At 38.6% G+C, this 19719-nt stretch overlaps 2 protein-coding genes across 3 annotated transcripts in view; one reads left to right on the forward strand and one right to left on the reverse strand.

Annotated features, from left to right (window-relative positions):
* Positions 1–70: 70 nt before the first annotated feature.
* Positions 71–1021, forward strand: grem1a (gremlin 1a, DAN family BMP antagonist). Its single transcript, XM_012875821.3, has 2 exons — positions 71–206; positions 319–1021. The coding sequence occupies exon 2, from the start codon at positions 324–326 to the stop codon at positions 864–866; it is 543 nt and encodes a 180-aa protein (XP_012731275.2). The 5' UTR covers positions 71–206; positions 319–323; the 3' UTR covers positions 867–1021.
* A 1134-nt stretch (positions 1022–2155) lies between these two features.
* Positions 2156–19719, reverse strand: part of fmn1 (formin 1) — a 28157-nt gene continuing 10593 nt past the window's right edge. For both annotated transcript variants that reach the window (XM_036147242.1, XM_036147243.1), the window contains 16 exons: positions 19290–19398; positions 18505–18566; positions 16002–16675; positions 15259–15400; positions 14626–14713; positions 13511–13572; positions 13328–13416; positions 13102–13231; positions 12840–12986; positions 11936–11995; positions 11657–11777; positions 6318–6410; positions 5119–5170; positions 3039–3188; positions 2616–2697; positions 2156–2500 (listed from right to left, as the gene is read on the reverse strand). In XM_036147242.1, the coding sequence (XP_036003135.1) occupies positions 2456–2500; positions 2616–2697; positions 3039–3188; positions 5119–5170; positions 6318–6410; positions 11657–11777; positions 11936–11995; positions 12840–12986; positions 13102–13231; positions 13328–13416; positions 13511–13572; positions 14626–14713; positions 15259–15400; positions 16002–16675; positions 18505–18566; positions 19290–19398 (2106 nt within the window). In that variant the 3' untranslated portion in view covers positions 2156–2455. The remainder of the gene's footprint in view (positions 2501–2615; positions 2698–3038; positions 3189–5118; positions 5171–6317; positions 6411–11656; positions 11778–11935; positions 11996–12839; positions 12987–13101; positions 13232–13327; positions 13417–13510; positions 13573–14625; positions 14714–15258; positions 15401–16001; positions 16676–18504; positions 18567–19289; positions 19399–19719) is intronic.

The raw sequence follows: 19719 nt of genomic DNA on the forward strand, positions 1-19719 counted from the left end.
AATCTGGAGGCGTTTTGTTCCCTCTCCTTTTCCGTTTCCAGACAGATAAAGTGCGGATCGGGGTTTGGAAGGGGGCGGGGGATGTTCTTTAACTAAAACTTTAGGCTCACAAAGCCACTTCAGAGGACCCAGGACTAACAGAGGGAGCACATCTTGTTGACTGTCTGACAGGACGAAGTTTTATTTGGGAATCTAACTCACAACGGGTAAACGATGTTACACTGGCAAACTATTTCTTGCATTTGGGAATTAACTCTGTGCGTAAAAGCTGTGCGTAAAACGCTCCCCATCAGTGACTGATTCTTGTTTCCCTTTCAGCTTCAATGATGCATTCACATTCAGGCGTGATCTTCAACGCAGTCTTCGCATTCGCTCTGCTTCTCCTTCCGCCGAGCAAGGCGGACACCGACGCATTCCAAGCCGCCTATCCGAACAAATCCGCACGCAATGGATCGGAGGGATGTCTGCAATCCCCCTTCGCCGCGCTGCTCTCCCGCGGCGCTGCTTCGGCAGCCTCAACCGACGAGGTTCTGGAGTCCAGCCAGGAGGCGCTGCTCGTAACGGAGCGCCGCTACCTGCGGCTGGACTGGTGCAAGACGCAGCCGCTGAAGCAGATCATCCAGGAGGAGGGCTGCCTGAGCCGCACCATCATCAACCGCTTCTGCTACGGCCAGTGCAACTCCTTCTACATCCCGCGGCACACTTACCAGGACGGCAGCGTCTTCCAGTCCTGCTCCGCTTGCAAACCAAAAACCTTCAGCACCGTGACGTATACCCTCTTCTGCCCGGGACAGACGCCCAACACGCGACGGAAGCGGGTCCAACGCGTAAAGACGTGTCGCTGCGTAAATATTAAAACGGATTAAACCCTAGCGGAAATGCACCGTTATTCACGGAAAGGAAATGAGCAATAAAGATGTGTTGGGGTGTCGGAGTGAGGAACTTTGATGCAGCTTGTTTATTGTAGGAATGACACTTAACACTAAGATAAGGCCTGCCTGGTCATCTGCAGGTAAAAAAAGAATCCATCCACCTAGATCTGGGCAATTAGCAATGGCTCCAAAGAATCAGTTCCTCAAAGCCTAAGCACTTCAGAGGATTGTGCCACATATGGACGCCATGTTTAGATGTTTGAGAAGTTACTTTGGGTTCCTTTTGGTAAATATTTTCTGACAGGCAGCCAGCCTGGAAGAGTGATCTTCAAAGGCTGCTTCCAGTGTGTGGGATCTGAGAATGAAGAAAAGACAAGTGCTTCGTCAGAAAATGGGAGAGCGATGGCCCAGTGGTTAGAGAGCAGGGTGCTTGTTTTCCTACATAGGCTGCAAGGTTCTGTGTTTAAATCCCGCAGACTGCCACTGTGGCTCCCGGAACAAGACCCCTATCCCCAGAATGCTCCCCTGGGGCCGCACAGTGGCAGCCCACTGCTCCCCTTAAGGGATGGTTAAAATAAGAGGACGATTTTCATTGGAATAAATGTTTCAATGACAAAGATAATAATAATTAGTATTAGAATTTAGCTTCAAATCTGAACCTTTTAATTCTTGGAAGGGTCTTTCTTTACAACCAAGGCTGTGGTTATCCCTGCTTCTTGTGCACCTTTTTCTATCACACCTTCCCCTTCCACTTAAGATGAGATAGGCTTTATTGATCTCACATTGGATAAATTCACAAACTTAACTTGCCACTGATAAATGTATAGCCCTCTAATGAGCCCTTTAGTGGCTTCCCCCCCTTGTCTATGGTATTGATGGTTGCCAAGTAAGCAATATTTCCACTTTTTAAAAATATATTCCTTTAGGAATGTATTAATCTGTTTGTACTGGCCTGATGCAATTTAGTCACTTTTAGGACATTCAGTTTTAGGATTTCATCAGTTTTAAGCTATTATCAAAACTAAACGGACACAAATGCTTAATATGTGTCAACCGGTGTATAATTAATTAATATATTCTGTATTTTTTACTTTAAAATTAATTACTAATATAAATGTTGTTTATAATCATATTCTAATTTATTGAGCTGCATTGTTTCCCTTTTCCTTTACCCTCCTGCTGCTGCAGAGCCCGATGCGGCTCGATTTGTGACGGCTGTGATTTGTGTGTCGTGTATTGCAGTCTTACTTGTAAATAAAACACAAGAGTATTATGTCCCAAAATAATTTTCTGGTGTTTCTTTTTATTTGTGGAAAAAAAATACAGTAAGAATGCATGCAAGGTGTATATTTTGGTAACATTAATAATACATAAAAAAAATGCTATTGTTTGATAGTTAGATATTAACCAGCTATGTTTTTATACTTAAATTATAGCGTCATCAAAGTCAGATTGTGGTGACATTAAAGAACAAAAAAATGTCACATTTTGAATGATTGATGAAAGTGTTGTTCGCTGTCCTGGGCCGCTATCAGTCAGCTCCAGATTTCTGAGGATATTTATTCATTATAAGCCAGAAGATTTTATGGTGAAGTCACTTGAGCTTCTTTCTGACGCAGACGCTCCTTCTGTTGGAAACAAAGTATTGGGTTAGAAGTAGAGGCCAAGCAGGACATCCTGTGTAGATCTGTATTAATTATGGCTGCATTCTTTTTAAACGTCTGGATTTCACTCCAGTCTTACCAGGCTGTTGGCGTTGATCTTTCTTGTCTCCACTTTTTTCTCTCCAGTGATCCTCTTCACTGACTGCTGAGCCTCTTTTAACCTGTTGGATTAAATGACACAATCTAAAGGGAGCATTCAGGAAATGTAAGAGGCCATTTGTTGTAGCAAAAAGTGACTAGTTTGAGGCATCTGAATGTTGTCATTAAAGGTTTTCTGCACATGTGGAAAACATCAGAGGATCTTGAAAAAGACTGGAAGAGGCACTCAGGACAAAAAGGTATAGGTTGCCTGAACCACCATCCATTACTTGCAGAACGGTGAAAGAGAAATTTGTCTCGCCCCAGATTAAGCGGGTAACCAAAATACTTTCCTGAATTAAAGTGACGATGAAATAAACCGAAGTGGAAATGTGATTGTTACGTATGAAAACAGATTACAAACCTCTGTTTTGAGATGCTCTTGTTCTCCCTCTTCCATCTGGCTTTGAAGTCGGCACAGAACTCGAACCAGAGCATGAAGAGGTGGCCGGTCGTCACCGCCGTCTCTCCTGGTTTGGGTTTGAGTCCAAAGTACAGAACCACGTCCTGGAAACTGAACCCAGAGCACAATAAAATGGAATTGGGATTTATTATTCGCACTTATTGGCATTGCTAATAAAGATGTCTGTGATGATCTCACACTGAAAAAATAAAGAAAAATACAATCTTTAATTTCAAATTTTAATTTGTTTTTACAAATTTTAAATTATTTTTTTAACTAATTTATTTATTTATTTATCCATAATTTTCTTCTGTCTCTGGGGCCTAAATGTAATCTGACACAGAGGCCATTTTCGTTTAGTCACTACTCAAAATGGGAAAGACAGGAATGTGATAGCTAGGTAAGGCAGATGTGTGTTGATGGTTATAACTCTGAAAAGGGTTAAAAGAAAACTCCTTGTCCTACTTGCACCAGGCAGCTGAAAAACATCACAGCTAAACACTGTAATATACTGAGTGTGATTGCAATAAACATTTAATTCATGATTATTTGAATCTAAGCATTATATCTAATAGATATAATGTTTAGATTCAAATAATCATGAATTTTATAGATAGATATTATCTATCTATACAATTTAACTAAGATCGAATTTGTTCATCTGAAATATTGGAGGTAAGTTATAACAAACTGTGTAGCACTGGATGGTTAGTAATTTGATGTTCTTGTTAAGCGCTCTGAGCTGATTTTCCTGCTAACTGGTATTAAATAAGTAAACTGAATGAAACTAAAGTCAGTCATTGTTTGATTCACACAAATGGACAGATATTACAAGACCAGACAGAGATTCAAACATGAATGAAACACAATGTTTATCAAAAAGTTACAAACTGAGAAAAAACTTTGACAAGCAGAAAGAAGAAAAAAAAAATATCCTGAATAACATAAAAAATTACACAAAAATCTAAATAAATATGAATACATTCATTGGCAATAAATACAGAGAGGGAGCACACAATTAAAAAAATGAAGTAAACAAACAAAAGGGAGTTTAAATAATTGAAATAAAATGACAATTGACATACACACACACACACACACACACACACACACACACACACACACACATATATATATATATAATATTAGAAAAAATTGTGTGTATGACATTAAACATTTTATAAAGTGATACCAGTGGCATCTCTGTCATGATAAGTTATGTGGGGCACAAAAATTTAACACCTATTAGCAGCAACACATTTTTGTGTGATACTTAAAACCTGACTTTGATCGATTTTAAATTAAACAGATAAATTATCATAAAGCAACACACAAGAAAATCCATTTTATGTAAACTGAATGTAATTGGATTTTTATACATAAAATTACAAATAAAGGTTCACTCATAATGTTCATTTATTGAAAAGAAAATATCAATCCTTCAGTTAGCTAGCAAGGACAACCAACCTTAGGTCAATATTTGCTTTTAGTTTACATTTTCCTATTTTGTTAAAATTTTCCTACATTTTATTCCAACTGTTTTTTTTTTACTTGCCATTATTGTGTTTTTATTTTCCAATGTTTTAACCATGTAAAGTACTTTGCATTGTAGTTGAACCGAAATTTGCTGTACTAATAAATTTGCCTTGCCTAGATGGTTGCACATTAGCCGACAGAACGTAAATGTAAGGTGTGCAATTCAAGTATTTTGATTGGACGATCTGAGCTTAGGGCCAGATGATTTGTGCCCCGAAGTCGTCTACCGAGAGCGTGTTGGGAGAGACGCCACAGAGTAATACAATAAACAGTATTTTCAATGGACAAGAAATTATCACTTTTCCAGACTAATGTGTATTTAATTTCTTTGAAAACAGGTTTGTGAGTAGCAATTTTAATAGCAATAGTTATTACTCCACAAGCATAGTGGAGTGAAGTGTATTTATATTCTGCATTTCAAAGTTAAAATGTTATAGATTTATTTTTCAATTACTGCTTTAAGATTAAAGAAGCTGTGTTGCATGTAAGAGTTTGATTTGCTCACCTTTTTTGCACACTTATCAGCTGATAGGACGCTTCTGCATGCTCCTTTCGTGCTGCAAAGAAACATAGAAACCTTATTTTACCATACGCATCATAAAAAGCCTTTTGATTTAAATATTTGAAAGAGCAGATTGAAGAGCTCTATTATGATGATAACTCTTGCCTAATGGAGCCAGACGACTATTTAATCTCTTAAAAACTGCAATTACACGGTCAGTCTTTCAACAGTGGGGACATTGTTCAGATTGCAATGCCATTATGACAAAAATAAGTCATTCTACTTATTATCTGTGCCTGTCTCGGTCTAAATGTTTTAGGAGTCTGCCCCAGACCTCAGAAAAATGTCAGGGGCAGCAAACTCTGGTGAAGTCATGGCCAAGACATTGTTTGGATTGATTTCGATGTACCTGATGGGACACACAAGGGAAAACCGTAATAGGAAAAACCTTTTGGTCAGCTACGGTACTCAAATAAAATAAGAAGTGCACCTTAAATTCGTCGTCAGCCCTGACGTGCATCAAAATAAAGCCTTTCCTCCTCATAAAGTGCTTCAGGTAAAAAAAACAAGAAACTTTTTGGCAGTAAAAAAGCACCTTGAGAAGGCTCAGTGGCTGAGAGCTGGAAGCAGGAGGCATCCGGTCACTGCCAAATCTACCTGATCCCAATCTGAGTGTCTAGCCTTTTTTCTCTGAATCCCTCCTATCTCCCTCACACACAGATGTCTCCTCGGTTTTAGGGCGTAAAGCGATGACAGCAACAATTATCTGATGAGTATAGTCATGGGAGGATTATTTAGGGAGACTACAGAACCATTGTGATCTGATTAAAATGAAATACAGTTTTCAAATTATCCAAACCAGCCTGCTCCCCTTTAAACATGAATAATTGCTTATGATAAGCTAAATATTTCAGTTCAATGTTACTAAGTACTCTTGCAGAATCAATAACCCCCTAAAAAATAACCTGTCTGACAGCATGAAGTGAAATAAAGAGCCCAGAACTGAAACAAATGAAATAACACAGTGAGCAGATAGGACAGAGAAACAAAAAACAGATTTAAATCGATCAATGATGAGTGAATTGTGGAAGTAACTTGCCATATTCTTGAAGTAACTTATTCCTTATGCAACATTCTTTAACATGCTACATATAATAAAAGCAGACGATCCCAGTTTCACGGATCTTATTGCATATTCTCACCAGTAAGAACAAACGCTTCCATCTTGTCCTTAAACGGCTGCAGGTGGTCTTCGGGAGACTCTGAACAGACTTTCTGTAAATTTTTCTCACATCCTAAAAAACAAAAGCAAAGAAAAAAAAAGAAAAAAGTAAAGCATCTCCCTATTAAACTAAAAAGAAGGCAATGATAAAGTGAATTAAAATGTCAAATATTTTTATCAAGTGGAAAATCTGCGAAAACCATCTGAACAAGCTGTGAAATATTCCCTAAATTAGTCCAAACGCAACAGAAAAGGCTTGATTGTAGTTTTCAAATGAACTCAGGGAATAAAACCTAATTTTTTGGAAGAAAACGGGAACGCTTACAAGCCTGAGAACAACATCCTGACTGTAATATATGAGAGGGACAGCATTGTTTCCTGTGAGTGTTTTGCTGCAGGATGGACAGGGGCCCTTCACAAAATACATGTCAACATGAATAAAGAACATTATGTGGAAATATAGAAGCAACATCTTGAGACCTTAGCTGGGAAGTTGAAGAATGTGCACAATGGGTCTCCAAGACGGACAATGAACAGAAGCATACCGTCAGATTTGTTAAAAGGGTTAGGAAGAACAAAATCTATATTATGGAATCAAATTAGTGGGCAGAACTTAAAAGTTGAGAGGGAACAAGGCAAGCTAAAAACACGACTCGATTATACCAGTTCCATGAGGAAGATTGGGCCAAGAGCCCACCACACTATTATAAAAAGCTTGTTGAAGGATGTCCAAAACATTTGACCCAGGTTTTATACACTGCAAAAACGGATCTAAAAATAATTAAAATGTTCTTAAAGTTAGTGTATTTATCCTTCATTTAAGCAGGTATATAATATTATCTGCCAATGGAATGAGTATTTTGACCCATAAAATAAGATATCTAGACATCCTGCAATTGAAATTAAATGATGGAGATGAATTGTTCCTATTCTGAGTGCAAAAATCTTACTCCATTGGCAAATCATCTTATTTACCTGCTCAAATCAAGGACAAATACACTCATTTTAAAGTATATTTTACCTATTTCTAGTTCTGTTTTTGCAGTGTAGTTTAGAAGGCAATTCTACTAAACAGTTAGGATATATATGTAAACGTTTGTCTTTTAAAGTGGTTTGTCTCTCATTTTTCTTTTATATTGCAATTTTGGAGTAATTTTGATCATCCGAACCCACCTCAAACAGAAAAAAAAAGTCTAATTTAATGCATAACAGCAAGAAAAGAATGATTGTCTTTTTACAGGTTTACTAATATCAGAAGGGTCGGCCAGATTTTAAAGATAGATTTTTAGCACCGATATTTTGAATTCAAACGGAGATATTTAATGTAACATTTAACACTGTTGAATACTCCTCCGTGGGCACAGTTACAGCTACCATAAACTATCCTAATAAATTGCGTAAATTTAACTTTGTCCATTTACATTCCAAAAAAAGTAAAAAACAAAACAAATGGACTTGTTTTGAGTAGTTGAAGACGTTTCGCTTCCTCTCCAGGAAGCTTTCTCAATTCAAAAAGTCTGGAGTAATGTGGAGTAACAAGCTTTATACTACTGCCCAAACAAAGGCCTTGTAATGGCTTAGAAAACATGCAGATTCAACAGAAACAGGTCCACCCCTTAGTAATGGGCGGTCGTTAAAACCATTAAGCCAGCAAATTGGACCGAAACTGGTCCACTCCTCTGTAACGAGGAGTCGTTAGGGTTGTTATAGGCCTGGTTTAAAGGAACGATATTTTGATCACCCGAATGAGGGTGATAATTGAGGTGATGATTGGCCGTAATTAATCCTATAGCTGTATTATAGACCAGTTCACTGCTATTGTTTTCATCCGTTTTTGAGAGTTGGAACCTAAGGCCCCCTCCTCTGTTTAAGGTTGGTTTCTCTCTCTTAACGTAGATGGCTTGCTTCACACCCCAAGCCAGTATTTGCCCATTTACGCAACACGTACAAATGAACAAAATAGCTTCAAAGTCTGATAATATGAATGCTATTCACAGCCTGTTTTGAATTGAATAAAAAGCTTCATTTGAAAATTTTACTTTGAACCTCAAGTCATTTTCCAAGACCTGCAGATACCTGACCATGTTTGGCGAGGCTGGGGTTGAACCAGCTCCATCTGGAGCTGAGCAGCAGGTATCATCGCTGCTTCCTCTTTCACATCTCACTGAGATTCACCCAGAGATGGCGACGCAAACTCCGCTCTCTGTCCCTTTTTCCCCGAGCCCCGTCTGTGGCTCTACGTCCAATCAGTGGATCAGAGGAGCCAGTCTCCGGAGCCAGTCATAATAAAGCCAGGTCCCAGAACCCCCCCCCCCCCCCACACACACACACACACACACACACACGCACACACACACTGGCCCCAGACGGTTGATCAACATCTCCCAGATAAGATTACAAAAGAATAGTGTTTTTTATTTAGGATTTGTGTAAACTGTTACGGCGGCTATCTCAACTTCTCTTTCCTTTTGTCTGACTTTGTCTCCAACAATAGTTTGCTTATTTCAGACCAAACGGGGTGTGTGTGGGGGGGGGGGGGGGGTCACATAAACTTCACATAAACACAGATGATCCGATGAAAATAAGGGTGTCTGATGTGAGACCGCGGTTCCACAAACTACACTGACATTGTTTCAGGTCAAGAAAATCCCGCGGTTGATTGCGACTCAGTGGGAAGAGTAGATGTCTTGTGATTTGAAGGTTGTGGGTTTGATTCCTGTTTTATCCCAGCGCACGTCAAAGGCAGTTAACCGCATATGTGCCCACTTATTGCTGTATGAGTGGATCATTATAGTGCTGTGAGTGGTCAGCATGTCTAGAAAAGCACTAAATACATTCTTTATTAAAAGATGTTAGTTAGCTTGGATACCACATTTATTTATAACGCACTTCACAAGAACAAAGGTCAACAACTTACTTTTAAAGACTAATCTTAAAACTTTCCTTTTTGACAAAGCTTATAGTTAGAGTGGCTCATAGTTATACTGCTATAGGCTTAGGCTACTGGAGGACATCAGGGCCTATTTTTCTCACTCTACTGATTTCTACTGTTCTCCAGTTTTGCATTGCATTGCATTGAAATGACTGTTGTCATTTCAGCTTTTAACATTTTGCTCTCTCTCTTTTTCTTCATAGTAGGTACACCTGGTCTGGCGTTATGTTAGTTGTGGCATCATCAAGGGAAGAAAGATCCCCCGCTATTACCATCTAATGTAGAACAGATTACTGGATCAATGTGTGCTTCTGTGCTTTTTTGTTTCTCTTGTTGTGTCTCTGTTCTGTCTTCTCTAACCCCCAGTCGGTCGAGGCAGATGACCGTTCATACTGAGCCCGGTTCTGCTGGAGGTTTTTCCTTCCCGTTAATGGGTGATTTTTCTTTCCACTGTCTCTTCATGCTTGCTCAGTAAGAGGGATTGCTGCAAAGCCATGTACAATGAAGACAACTCTTCCTGTAGCTCTACGCTGCTTCAGGAGTGAATGCTGCTTGTTGGGACTTTGAAGCAATCAACTGGTTCCCTTATATAGGACATTTTTGACCAATCTGTATAATATGATTGATTTGACTTTGTAAAGTGCCTTGAGATGACATGTTTCATGAATTGGCGCTATATAAATAAAATTGAATTGAATTGAATTGAACAAAGTGCTGTACACCTACAACTGAAAATTCTGGGAAAATTAAAATACACAAATAAAACATGGACTAGTTAAAATAGACAAACAAGATAGTTGAAGACAAACAATCATTCACACACGCTCAGTTACAACACCCAATCACAGGCGGTGTGTAAGCTCTTGCTTATCTAGCAGGGATGCTTTTGAACTATGGATGGAAAGCAGAGTGGCGTATAAAACCCCCAATCGGAAAAGACAACTAGCAGACTCCACATGGAAAAGCTAGTGTTGGTTTCACGCCACTGATCGTCTGTTGGACACTGGAAACCGTCGCTCCTTAATTCTGCCAAGACGGATCAAATGATGGCAACAGCGTGGACAGACCCCTGGAAATCAGTGAAAACACGTTGACAGAGGGAGAAAGACCCATGACTGGTTTTCAGGAGGCAGGGATATTTGGCGGTGTGAAGCTGAAGACGAAAAAAGAGTTTATTTTGCGGCGTCACCGTGAGTCCAGGCATAGAACCGAATCAACAGAAGAAGGACTCGTCCCGAGGAAACTAAAGCTTGAGAATACTTTTGCACATCTTGCTGGAAATGCAATATATATATATATATATATATATATATATTGTCTGTTTGTTTGTTTGTTTCAGAAAATGGGCTCAGGGCGAATCACTTAAAAGAAACTAAACCACAATAAAAGAGTCCTTACCAAACATGCACAGGGAGAGTGAAGAAAGACAAAAGCAAAGCTGGTAACCAGGCATGCGGGAAGTTCAAACAGACTGAACAAAAGGGGAGCTGCGACAGGAGATCTAGATCAGTCCATAGTTTGGGTTGATAGCGTGATAAGACCAAGCTGTGTTGAGAGGGAAAGAAAGCTATCTGCTGCACGCATCTCAGGGCCACACGGGTGCCCAGGTGATACAGCGGAGCAGGTTAAGGATGCATGCGTCTCTGCAGAGATGTTGCAGATACCGAAGGTCTGGAGATTACATAAGTAGAAGGCAACAGTCTCCCTGCGCTGGCGACATGGGCAACAAAGGCACCAACAATGGCAGATCTGATGGGCAGAGGGATTAGGAGCTGGATCTGAAAGGCGCCAGGGCGGTATATCAGCAGCAAGACTCCTGCTAGTCGCTGACGACGTGCACGCACACACACACACACACAAACATTATAAAACGCACATGAAAATCGTACCGGGACACAACAAAACACATGATCATGCACATGCACCGTAAGCATTGTCCTCACAATGGCTCGTAGCTGACTGGCACGCAGGATGGCGTCATGAGCGCACACTCAGGGATAAGAGAGAGGAGAGGAAATCTTTTGTTCTGCGATCAAACTTTGTTTGAACACGGGTTTGGTCACAGACGCAGACTTTTAGTCCCGGGTAAAAACAGCTCGCGAGCAGCGGGGAAACCACAGTGGTGATATTTAAGATGGGCTGGTGGTGGAGGGCGGGGCGCATGTGCAAAAAAGATGCCAGACTGAGCTGAGGTTTTGTCGGTGGGAACCTCTGCTGGGATACGGTTACACAGGCAGTCTTAGATTTTCAATTAAAAACGACGCACAACAAAATTACAATTCCTGGCCAATTAGCCAATTAGGTGGAGGCTGTGAGTAGCCGTGTTTTTTTGGGGAAATGTACAGAAACCTTCATGACTGAAAAGAAGATGGGTTAGAGGCACGTACTTGTCAGATTTTGTTCAAGCTGCTTCAGGTCTTTGCTGAGGTCGTCAAACTTGACCTGAGCCGCCATGAAGACGTCCTGCGGTTCAGGAAGAGGAAACAGGCTTTTTTCTGTTCCGCCGTTCTGGGCGAATACAAACAAAACACGTATTAACATGAAGTTCTACCGAGTTTTATCACAGCAATTCTAGTACCATAGCAAGTTATGTCTTTGTCCACCCACAAACCTTTCATCTACAGCAAACCACAAAGATCATTAAAACGCTGTTTATTTTTCAATACCTTGTCCACGTTGTGCAGATAGTACGACACCACGTAGTCTACCAGGCTGATCCGGTTGTCCTGAGAAGAAACGGAGCATCGTCAAAGATACGTACTATACGAGTATACATTTACAGCGTGTGTTTAATTGCATAAAGAATTGTTCAGTAATCTGAAAAATAATCTAAACATATTTTTAATGGACTGCTGTGCTGAATGTGGCCAGCTGCATATTCTCTAAAGCAGGGGCACCAACAAGGTGCCCGTGGCCGTGGGCACCAAGTAGCCCCCGAGGACCAAATGTGGTGCTCATGAGCCTGTGCTAAAAAAAAAAGCCCAATTCACCAGTGAGCTGCATCTAAAACTTTATTTTATTCTGTAACTTTTCCTGTTTATTCACACTTGCATTTATATATATATATATATATATATATATATATATATATATATATATATATATATATATATATATATATATATATATAATGACTATCAATAACAAAGCATGTAAATTGTGATTATTTTACATAAGGTTAAGGTGAACTCTGTCTCTTCTAGTTCAGAGGTGAGTACAGGTAGCCCTTCGTATGACACACCAATGAAGTAGCTCTCACTTTCAAAAAGTTTGGTGACCCCTGCTCTAAAGTATTCCTCTTGTATATCTCACTTTGAATACATATCAGTAATTGAGTGTGTGAAATTGAATTATTCTGTTTGATGTATAAAAATCATACTTAGTTGGAAAGCTCTATGCCACATTTCTCCCTCAGTATTAGCAGTTCAAGGCAAATAAGAACAATGATGAGCGATTTGAAGTCATGCTAGATACATTTATGTTTTTACAGTTCGCTTCAAGACGTATTAACCGAGTTAAATCCTTGAGGGGGAAAAAATTCACCGTTCAACTACAGATATCACCACTCACCCTGCTCTTGACATCTTTTAGCTTGGGAAGGATTTCCAAACCGAAGCCGTCGGCCTGGCCTCTGATCCTGCTGCCTCCATTCATGTGGTTCCCCAGAGCTAGCACCAGTCCCATCACCTCCTTGACACCGCTGCTCTCCAGCAGAACCTTTAAACAACATGCACTCATGTGACTGGAAGCTTTTGGTGGGCTGAGTTTGGGGCTTCTTTTTTTATTTTATTTTTTAGAATCGTTTAAGAATTTTTTCAGATGTTTTGCTGACCTTGCAGACACAAGAGACAGAGCTGAGCTTGCGTTTAATTGAGGCAATCCCATCGGTGAAGGTTGACTGGAAGATCATGCAGCATGCTCTGTCAGCAAAGCCTGGAATCTGAGACAGCTCATACAGGAACCTGGACAACATTCAAGGAAATTATGATATTTTTAATCCATTTCATCTGAAGATGGCTGGTCTAACCACTAAATGAATGTACACTAAGTATACTGACTGCTCAGGCTTGTCCAACAGTTTAACGTCCTCCTCCTCGGACGACTCGTAGTGTTTCCTGATCTTCTCCAGCTCATCTGGCTGAGCCCTCTGTCACAGCAAAATCACGTGTGAAAAAAAACAAACAATTCTGAGTATTTGATCACATTGTTAAAACTCAGAAAAGGTTTTTGTGTAAACGAACATTTTCATAAAGTGCTTCAATGGCGTCCAGGTCCACCACAGAATGATCCACAGTCAGTACAGCTGAAAGCATGAAAATACAAGGGCAAATTTAATGGCATTTTTACATGACAGAAAAGGAGCAAAAGCTGTAATTAACATATTTTAGATCCACAAAAAGCAGTTCTTAAATTAAAAATTAGCTTTTTGTCCTCAAACTTGTTTTTCAGCTTATTAACTTGAGCTGGCAGAAAATTTGCTGACCACTTTTTTTCACTTTGCTATTTCCTCTTGCTGCTCTCCATTTATACATAATTAGCTATAATTGCTTCCATTAATATAATGTTCCCCCTCAGTTTTTTTCTTTCCCACATAAAGTATGCTTCCTCATTTGCATTATTTATGTGTTTTGGTTTTATTTTTCCAAACTACAATTGTTGATTATGCTGCTACTCCCATAACCATGTTTAGGCAGATTATCTTTGCTCTTTCAATTAAAAACAAAATCGTATTTCAGTTAGTCTTGATCATTTCTAAACTGATTACTAAAATAATAATACAAAACAATAATTCAAAATATATATGTCAAAAATCTAATCTATTACAGTCAAGTTTAAAATTATACACACATAAGGATCATTCAGGTTCAATGCAGTCTTTAGTTTTTACCAGCATTTATTTTTCTGACTACAAGTAAAATTAACATTTTGGAGAGATCTGACCAGAGTTAATTCAATCTCATAGATTAAAATCCAGGTGATGCCAAGTAGGCTGTCCCACCTCAAAGACTTGGAGCTCATCACCAAAGATAAATCATCCAACCATGAGTGGACACTAGATTTTTCCTTTGATTACTGAGGAGGATATTAACAATTTTCACATTCCAGTTTTCAATGAAAGGAGATGAAGCTAAAACCTTTGCAATGTTTTATTGTCATCTGAGAGATCCCTGTCTCATTTCTTATCAGAAATTTGGTTGACTAAAAATTGTATATCTGCTTTAATATTACCTTGTATATAATTATGTAGCTGGTATTTAAACCTATTGTGATTTCTGTGCCTTAACTGGATAAAAAAACTGTTTTTCTGTGTCGTCATGCTTCTTGCTACACATCTAAATGAATAAAATCCACGCACCTTGCTGAATATCCTTCATTTCTAGGTGGAGGCTTGATATGAGGATGCCCACAGCCTGAGAGCGCTTGCTGTCCAGCAGCTTAATGATCTATAAACAAATAGAGCTACCATGACTACCTGACCTTCAGAAACCATTAGTGAGGCATTAGTGAAGAGTGTACTGAGAGTTACACACAATAGAAGAAACACAGATCATATTACATGATGTCCCTTGGCTCTGTCAACATCATGATTCTTATTTTATCTCATGTATGTAGTTGTTATTGTAGCGTCAGTGAAAATCTACACTCTGTTTACGTCTGCTTTAAAATTTATAACGGAACAAGTGAGGAATTAAACTATCTGGACAAACGATTGCAATTGGTGCTTTTATGCAGGTCACAATTAGAAAAAAAACTCTTGTAGTTATCAAAGTTAAAACTACAATTACTAGGGCCTGGCATCACTACTAGGATTTTAATTGATGTTTAGTTGATCCGACTATGTGTGAAGACAAAATGAGACAAAACTGGTCCCTAAAAATAGGGTTATTGACTCCATCTAGTGGTGAAAAGAGTTTCACTGAGTAAATCTTAAATAAAACAGACGCACAGGACGTTGAATTGTGTTTTGCTTATGAAGGATGCTTCATACCTTTTTGGCTTTGGCTTTCTTCTCATAAGCCTCTGACAGCGGCTTTCTTTTTTCCACTGTTGTTGTTTTAGCAAAGAGATCCTCAAACTCGTTGGCGTTTATTATGTGTGGTTCCTCTAAGACGTTCCACAACGAGTAGCTTCTAAAGGAGGGAAAAGCATATCAGCTGGTCATAATAACTTTAAAAAAAGGGTTTTCCATATGTTTTATACCAGTTTCTTTTTATTCTTTCTCGCTTTAGACACACACCTCTATCTATCTAGATATATAGAAAGAGATATATATCTAGATATATAGATAGAGATATATATCTATATCTATCTATCTATCTATCTATCTATCTATCTATCTATATATATATATATATATATATATATATATATATATATATAGATAGATATAGATATAGATATATAGATAGAGAGATATATATATAGATAGATAGATATATATAGATATCTATATCTATAGATAGATATATCTATATATATATATATAGATAGATAGATAGATAGATAGATAGATAGATAGATAGATAGATAGATAGATAGATAGATAGATAGATAGATAGATAGATAGATAGATAGATAGATAGATAGATAGTAAATGGTATAACAATATTCTTTGAAAATCCTGGATTACGTTTGTCGTGTCTGTCATTTAGGCCATATACATCTCGGTTAAATTTAGCTTTAATTAAAGTGCCATCAGATTTTTATCAATGCCCTATTGCTTAAACCTACTTGTCATCTTGGATCTGAATTCTGGTCCAGTAAAGAGGCTTCATGGCTCGGGAAGGTTCCACCGCTGGCTTCCTTGGAGGTTTTTCAGCAATGAAACCCCCTACTGGGGGAGGAGGAGGTGGTGGGTGAGCGACACCTAGTGCTGACGGAGGGGGCGGAGGTGGAGGTGGAGGTGGAGGCAGTGACAAAGATGGCAGAGGTGGTGGTGGAGGAGGCAAAAGGCTGTCTTGTTTGGTTGGCTGCGAACTCTGACAATTAGCACCTTGTTGCGGTAAAGACTCTCCGGGAGGAAGAGTCTGAAGTAACATCAAAGCTGAAGAAGAAGAGGACACAACGTCTCCTGTCTGACCAGACAGGTTGAGACTGATGGAAGCCATGTCCAGCTTTTTGGGGGTTCCCATTTGCTGCTGAAGGTTTGAGTTGGCTGTCTTGTTAACCTCACCATCTTCAAGACTTTTGATGAAGTTCTCTCGGTCAGTCTGGATGCTGACAGTGCGGAAGGATTTGTGTAACAAGTCATCTGCTGTGGAAACAGCAGCATCTTTGAGCCCCCCCGGATGGTGGCTCCAAACCTGGGAGACCTTGGCCCGTAGTTCAGCAAGAATCTGCTCCAGGCGATCTACACTCGCTCTGTTTTCCTCCCTCAGTTTGCAGAGTCGAAACTCATAATCCTCCTGAAAATAATGTTGGTAAAAATCACACATGATTTTCTGGACAACATGATAGTGAACATCAAAGCATGATGAACATACACTGCAAAAAGAGAACTAAAAATAAGTAGAATTTTCTTGAAATGAATGTATTTGCCCTTGATTTTAGCAGGTAAATAAGATTATCTGCCAATGGAATGAGTCTTTTTACCCCTAAAATAAGATAATTAGACATACTGCACTTCAAATAAGATGATGGAGATGAATTGTCCCTATTTTAAGTGCAAAAATCTTATTCCATTGGCAAATAATCTTATTTACATGCTCAAATCAAGGAAAAATATTCTCATTTCAAGAAGATTTTTCTTATTTTTAGTTCTATTTTTGCAGTGTATAAAGGGGATTTTTGTCTGACTTCTTAAAGACTAATTGTTTACTTCAGCAATGACACATCTAATTTTCTCAGACCTGAAGCTGCTGTGAGATTGTTGTGGTAAAAAATGTTTTGAACTGAAAGTAAAGTTAAAATCCACGAACCACTACCTAATGTATTCATCTGTCATCTTTTCCAAGCAATTTCCTTTCACCTTTTTTGAGAAAAAAATCAATATGAAATGAAGAGAGATCTTGCCAGTAAAAACAACAGTTATGTTGCAAAGGGGGAAAAAAAATCAACAAATAACACAGTAAATGCTCATTTCATGTTAAGTTTTAAAAGTGTCTATATTTTATCATATCAAATCATGGATGTTCTATTTTTAAGATCAAGTCAAATAGCATGTATTGAAAACTTGTTGTTGACAAAATAAAGTTAAAAACAAATGTCATATAAACACCAACACATTTTTATAGAGTATTTATTTAAAGATCACCATCTCTGCCCTTACTCTAAATTTTAAGATTAGTCACCAAATATGTAACACAACTTAGTGTTAAATACAGCAAATGTCATTATAGTGGTAGACCTTAATAATTTAGGACCTAAATGTAGCCATTAGTGCTCTTTTAACTAGCTTTACCCAAAATGTTCACAGACCTAATCGCAATCGCATCATACTCTTGATCCTGTACTACCTTCTGTCATAGTGTGAACAAATTGCAATATTTCCTCACAAGGATGTGTTGTGCAACTTGTTTTAGGATCCTCTGACACTGCCCCGAATGAACATTTTCTAGAGTGAATCTTTATGTACCTAATGTTTAAACTAACTTAACCTTTGTTTTCCAGACGATAGATAGTACTGCCGGCTCAGAATCTCAGTTAGACTGTTTCTTTTCTGGATGCAGTCCCTAGCCGAGTCATTGCTGCCATTAACTCTGTGTGCTTAATTTTAGCCCAGGTTTGGTATGCTGCAGGTTTCTTTTTTACCACTGTCGCCACCTGCTTGCTCAGAAGGAATGGCTTCTGCTAAGTCAATGATTTGATGCATCTTCCCTAGACATTTTTTTGTACCACTGGCTTTATATGCATAGTTGGCTTTTTCCTGAACTTTAATTAGGACCATATTGGATTGTAGGAACTTAATTCTGAATGTGACTATATAACTGGATTTTTAATGTCCCTTCTGGGAATATAAACACATTATAAATCAGTCAGTCATTTGGATTTGAATGGATTGGATTGATTTGAACAAAAATTGAACCAGGTATGAAAGTGGACCTTATAAAGTACCGTACGATGACATTTGTTGTAATTAGGTGCAAAATACATCAAACTGAACTGAACCTCTAATAGTAGGGGGACAAGACTTTCAGAAAATCCTGAAAATCAAGATATCTTCATCCAATTGTGTATTTCATTACATGAGCTACAGTAGAAAACCTTAATGCAGTCATTCAACCTTCAGACTGACCTGTAACTTCTCTTGCTCCTGTTTGCATTCTCTTTTCAGCTGCAGGAGAGCGGCCTGGTGCTCTAATAGGAAACAACATATGACAACAACAAAAACAGCTTTAGATGCCTGGAAGTTAAACCACTTAGAATTTCTACATCCTCAAAGGGATGTTTGAATTTGTACTTATTGGGGGGGAAAAAAACTAAACAATGAAACTGTCTCAATGATGTGATCAGATGATTGCAGCAGATTCCTTAAGATCATATGGAAATAAACCTTTTCTCCGAGCACTAAGTTTGCTTAGGACAGGCATCTTAAGGAAACTGCTAAAGCAAACTCTCATCTGTTAATGGACGACTGGAGTTACTGAAAGGTAAATAAGAGAGTATATCTACCGTCGCCTTTTGACTGTGTTTACAGAGATGTGGGTGTGCACAAAGAGGCCCGGTTTCACCTTCGCTTAGACAACATTTCATAATCCTACTGATGTTGACATTTGATCAAAGTTTTCGAGCAATGAAACACTGAAGGAAATCTAATTAATTTTAACAAAGGCAAAAGGAAACGTTAGCTTTTTTTTAATGTAATTGATTATACAAAAGACAGCAAATAAAGTTTTCAGAGCCACATTAGGTAAAAATCCAAGCGATTATGCAGGGATTACGGCTGGCTTTGGGGATCCCAAGCAGTGACTTAGTTTGGTCATGATTCAGGCTGCCTTTGGTAATACTAACCCTCAGCAAACAGAGTTTTAAAATGATATAAAATAGGCAAAAATGTCAATATCATAGACTAGTCAGTACCCGCTTCAGTATACTTCAGGCCAACTTTTTCCTCCTTTGGAGGCGGCCACACGGCTTGTAGACGACCAGGAGTTTTTTCCTCTCCTTCTCCTGGCGTGAGCGTCTCTGACTGGGGAGAGATCAACCACAGAGTTACTCTGACTTTTAAATTACAGTGTCTGCGCTGGAAAAAGAGCACTAAAAATAAGTTACATTTTCTTTAAATGAGTGTATTTGTCCTTCATTTTGAGCAGGTAAATACGATGATCTGCCAATAGAATGAGTATTTTTACCTCTAAAATATGATAATTAGATATAATGCACTTGAAATTAGATGATGGAGATGAGTTGTTCCTATTTTAAGTGCAAAAATCTTATCCCATTGGCAGATCATTTAAACTTGCCTGCTCAGATCAAGGACAAATACACTCATTTCAAGAAAATTGTACTT

The sequence above is a fragment of the Fundulus heteroclitus genome, chromosome 15 (genome assembly GCF_011125445.2).
Source record: "Fundulus heteroclitus isolate FHET01 chromosome 15, MU-UCD_Fhet_4.1, whole genome shotgun sequence".
Classification (NCBI taxonomy): domain Eukaryota; kingdom Metazoa; phylum Chordata; class Actinopteri; order Cyprinodontiformes; family Fundulidae; genus Fundulus; species Fundulus heteroclitus.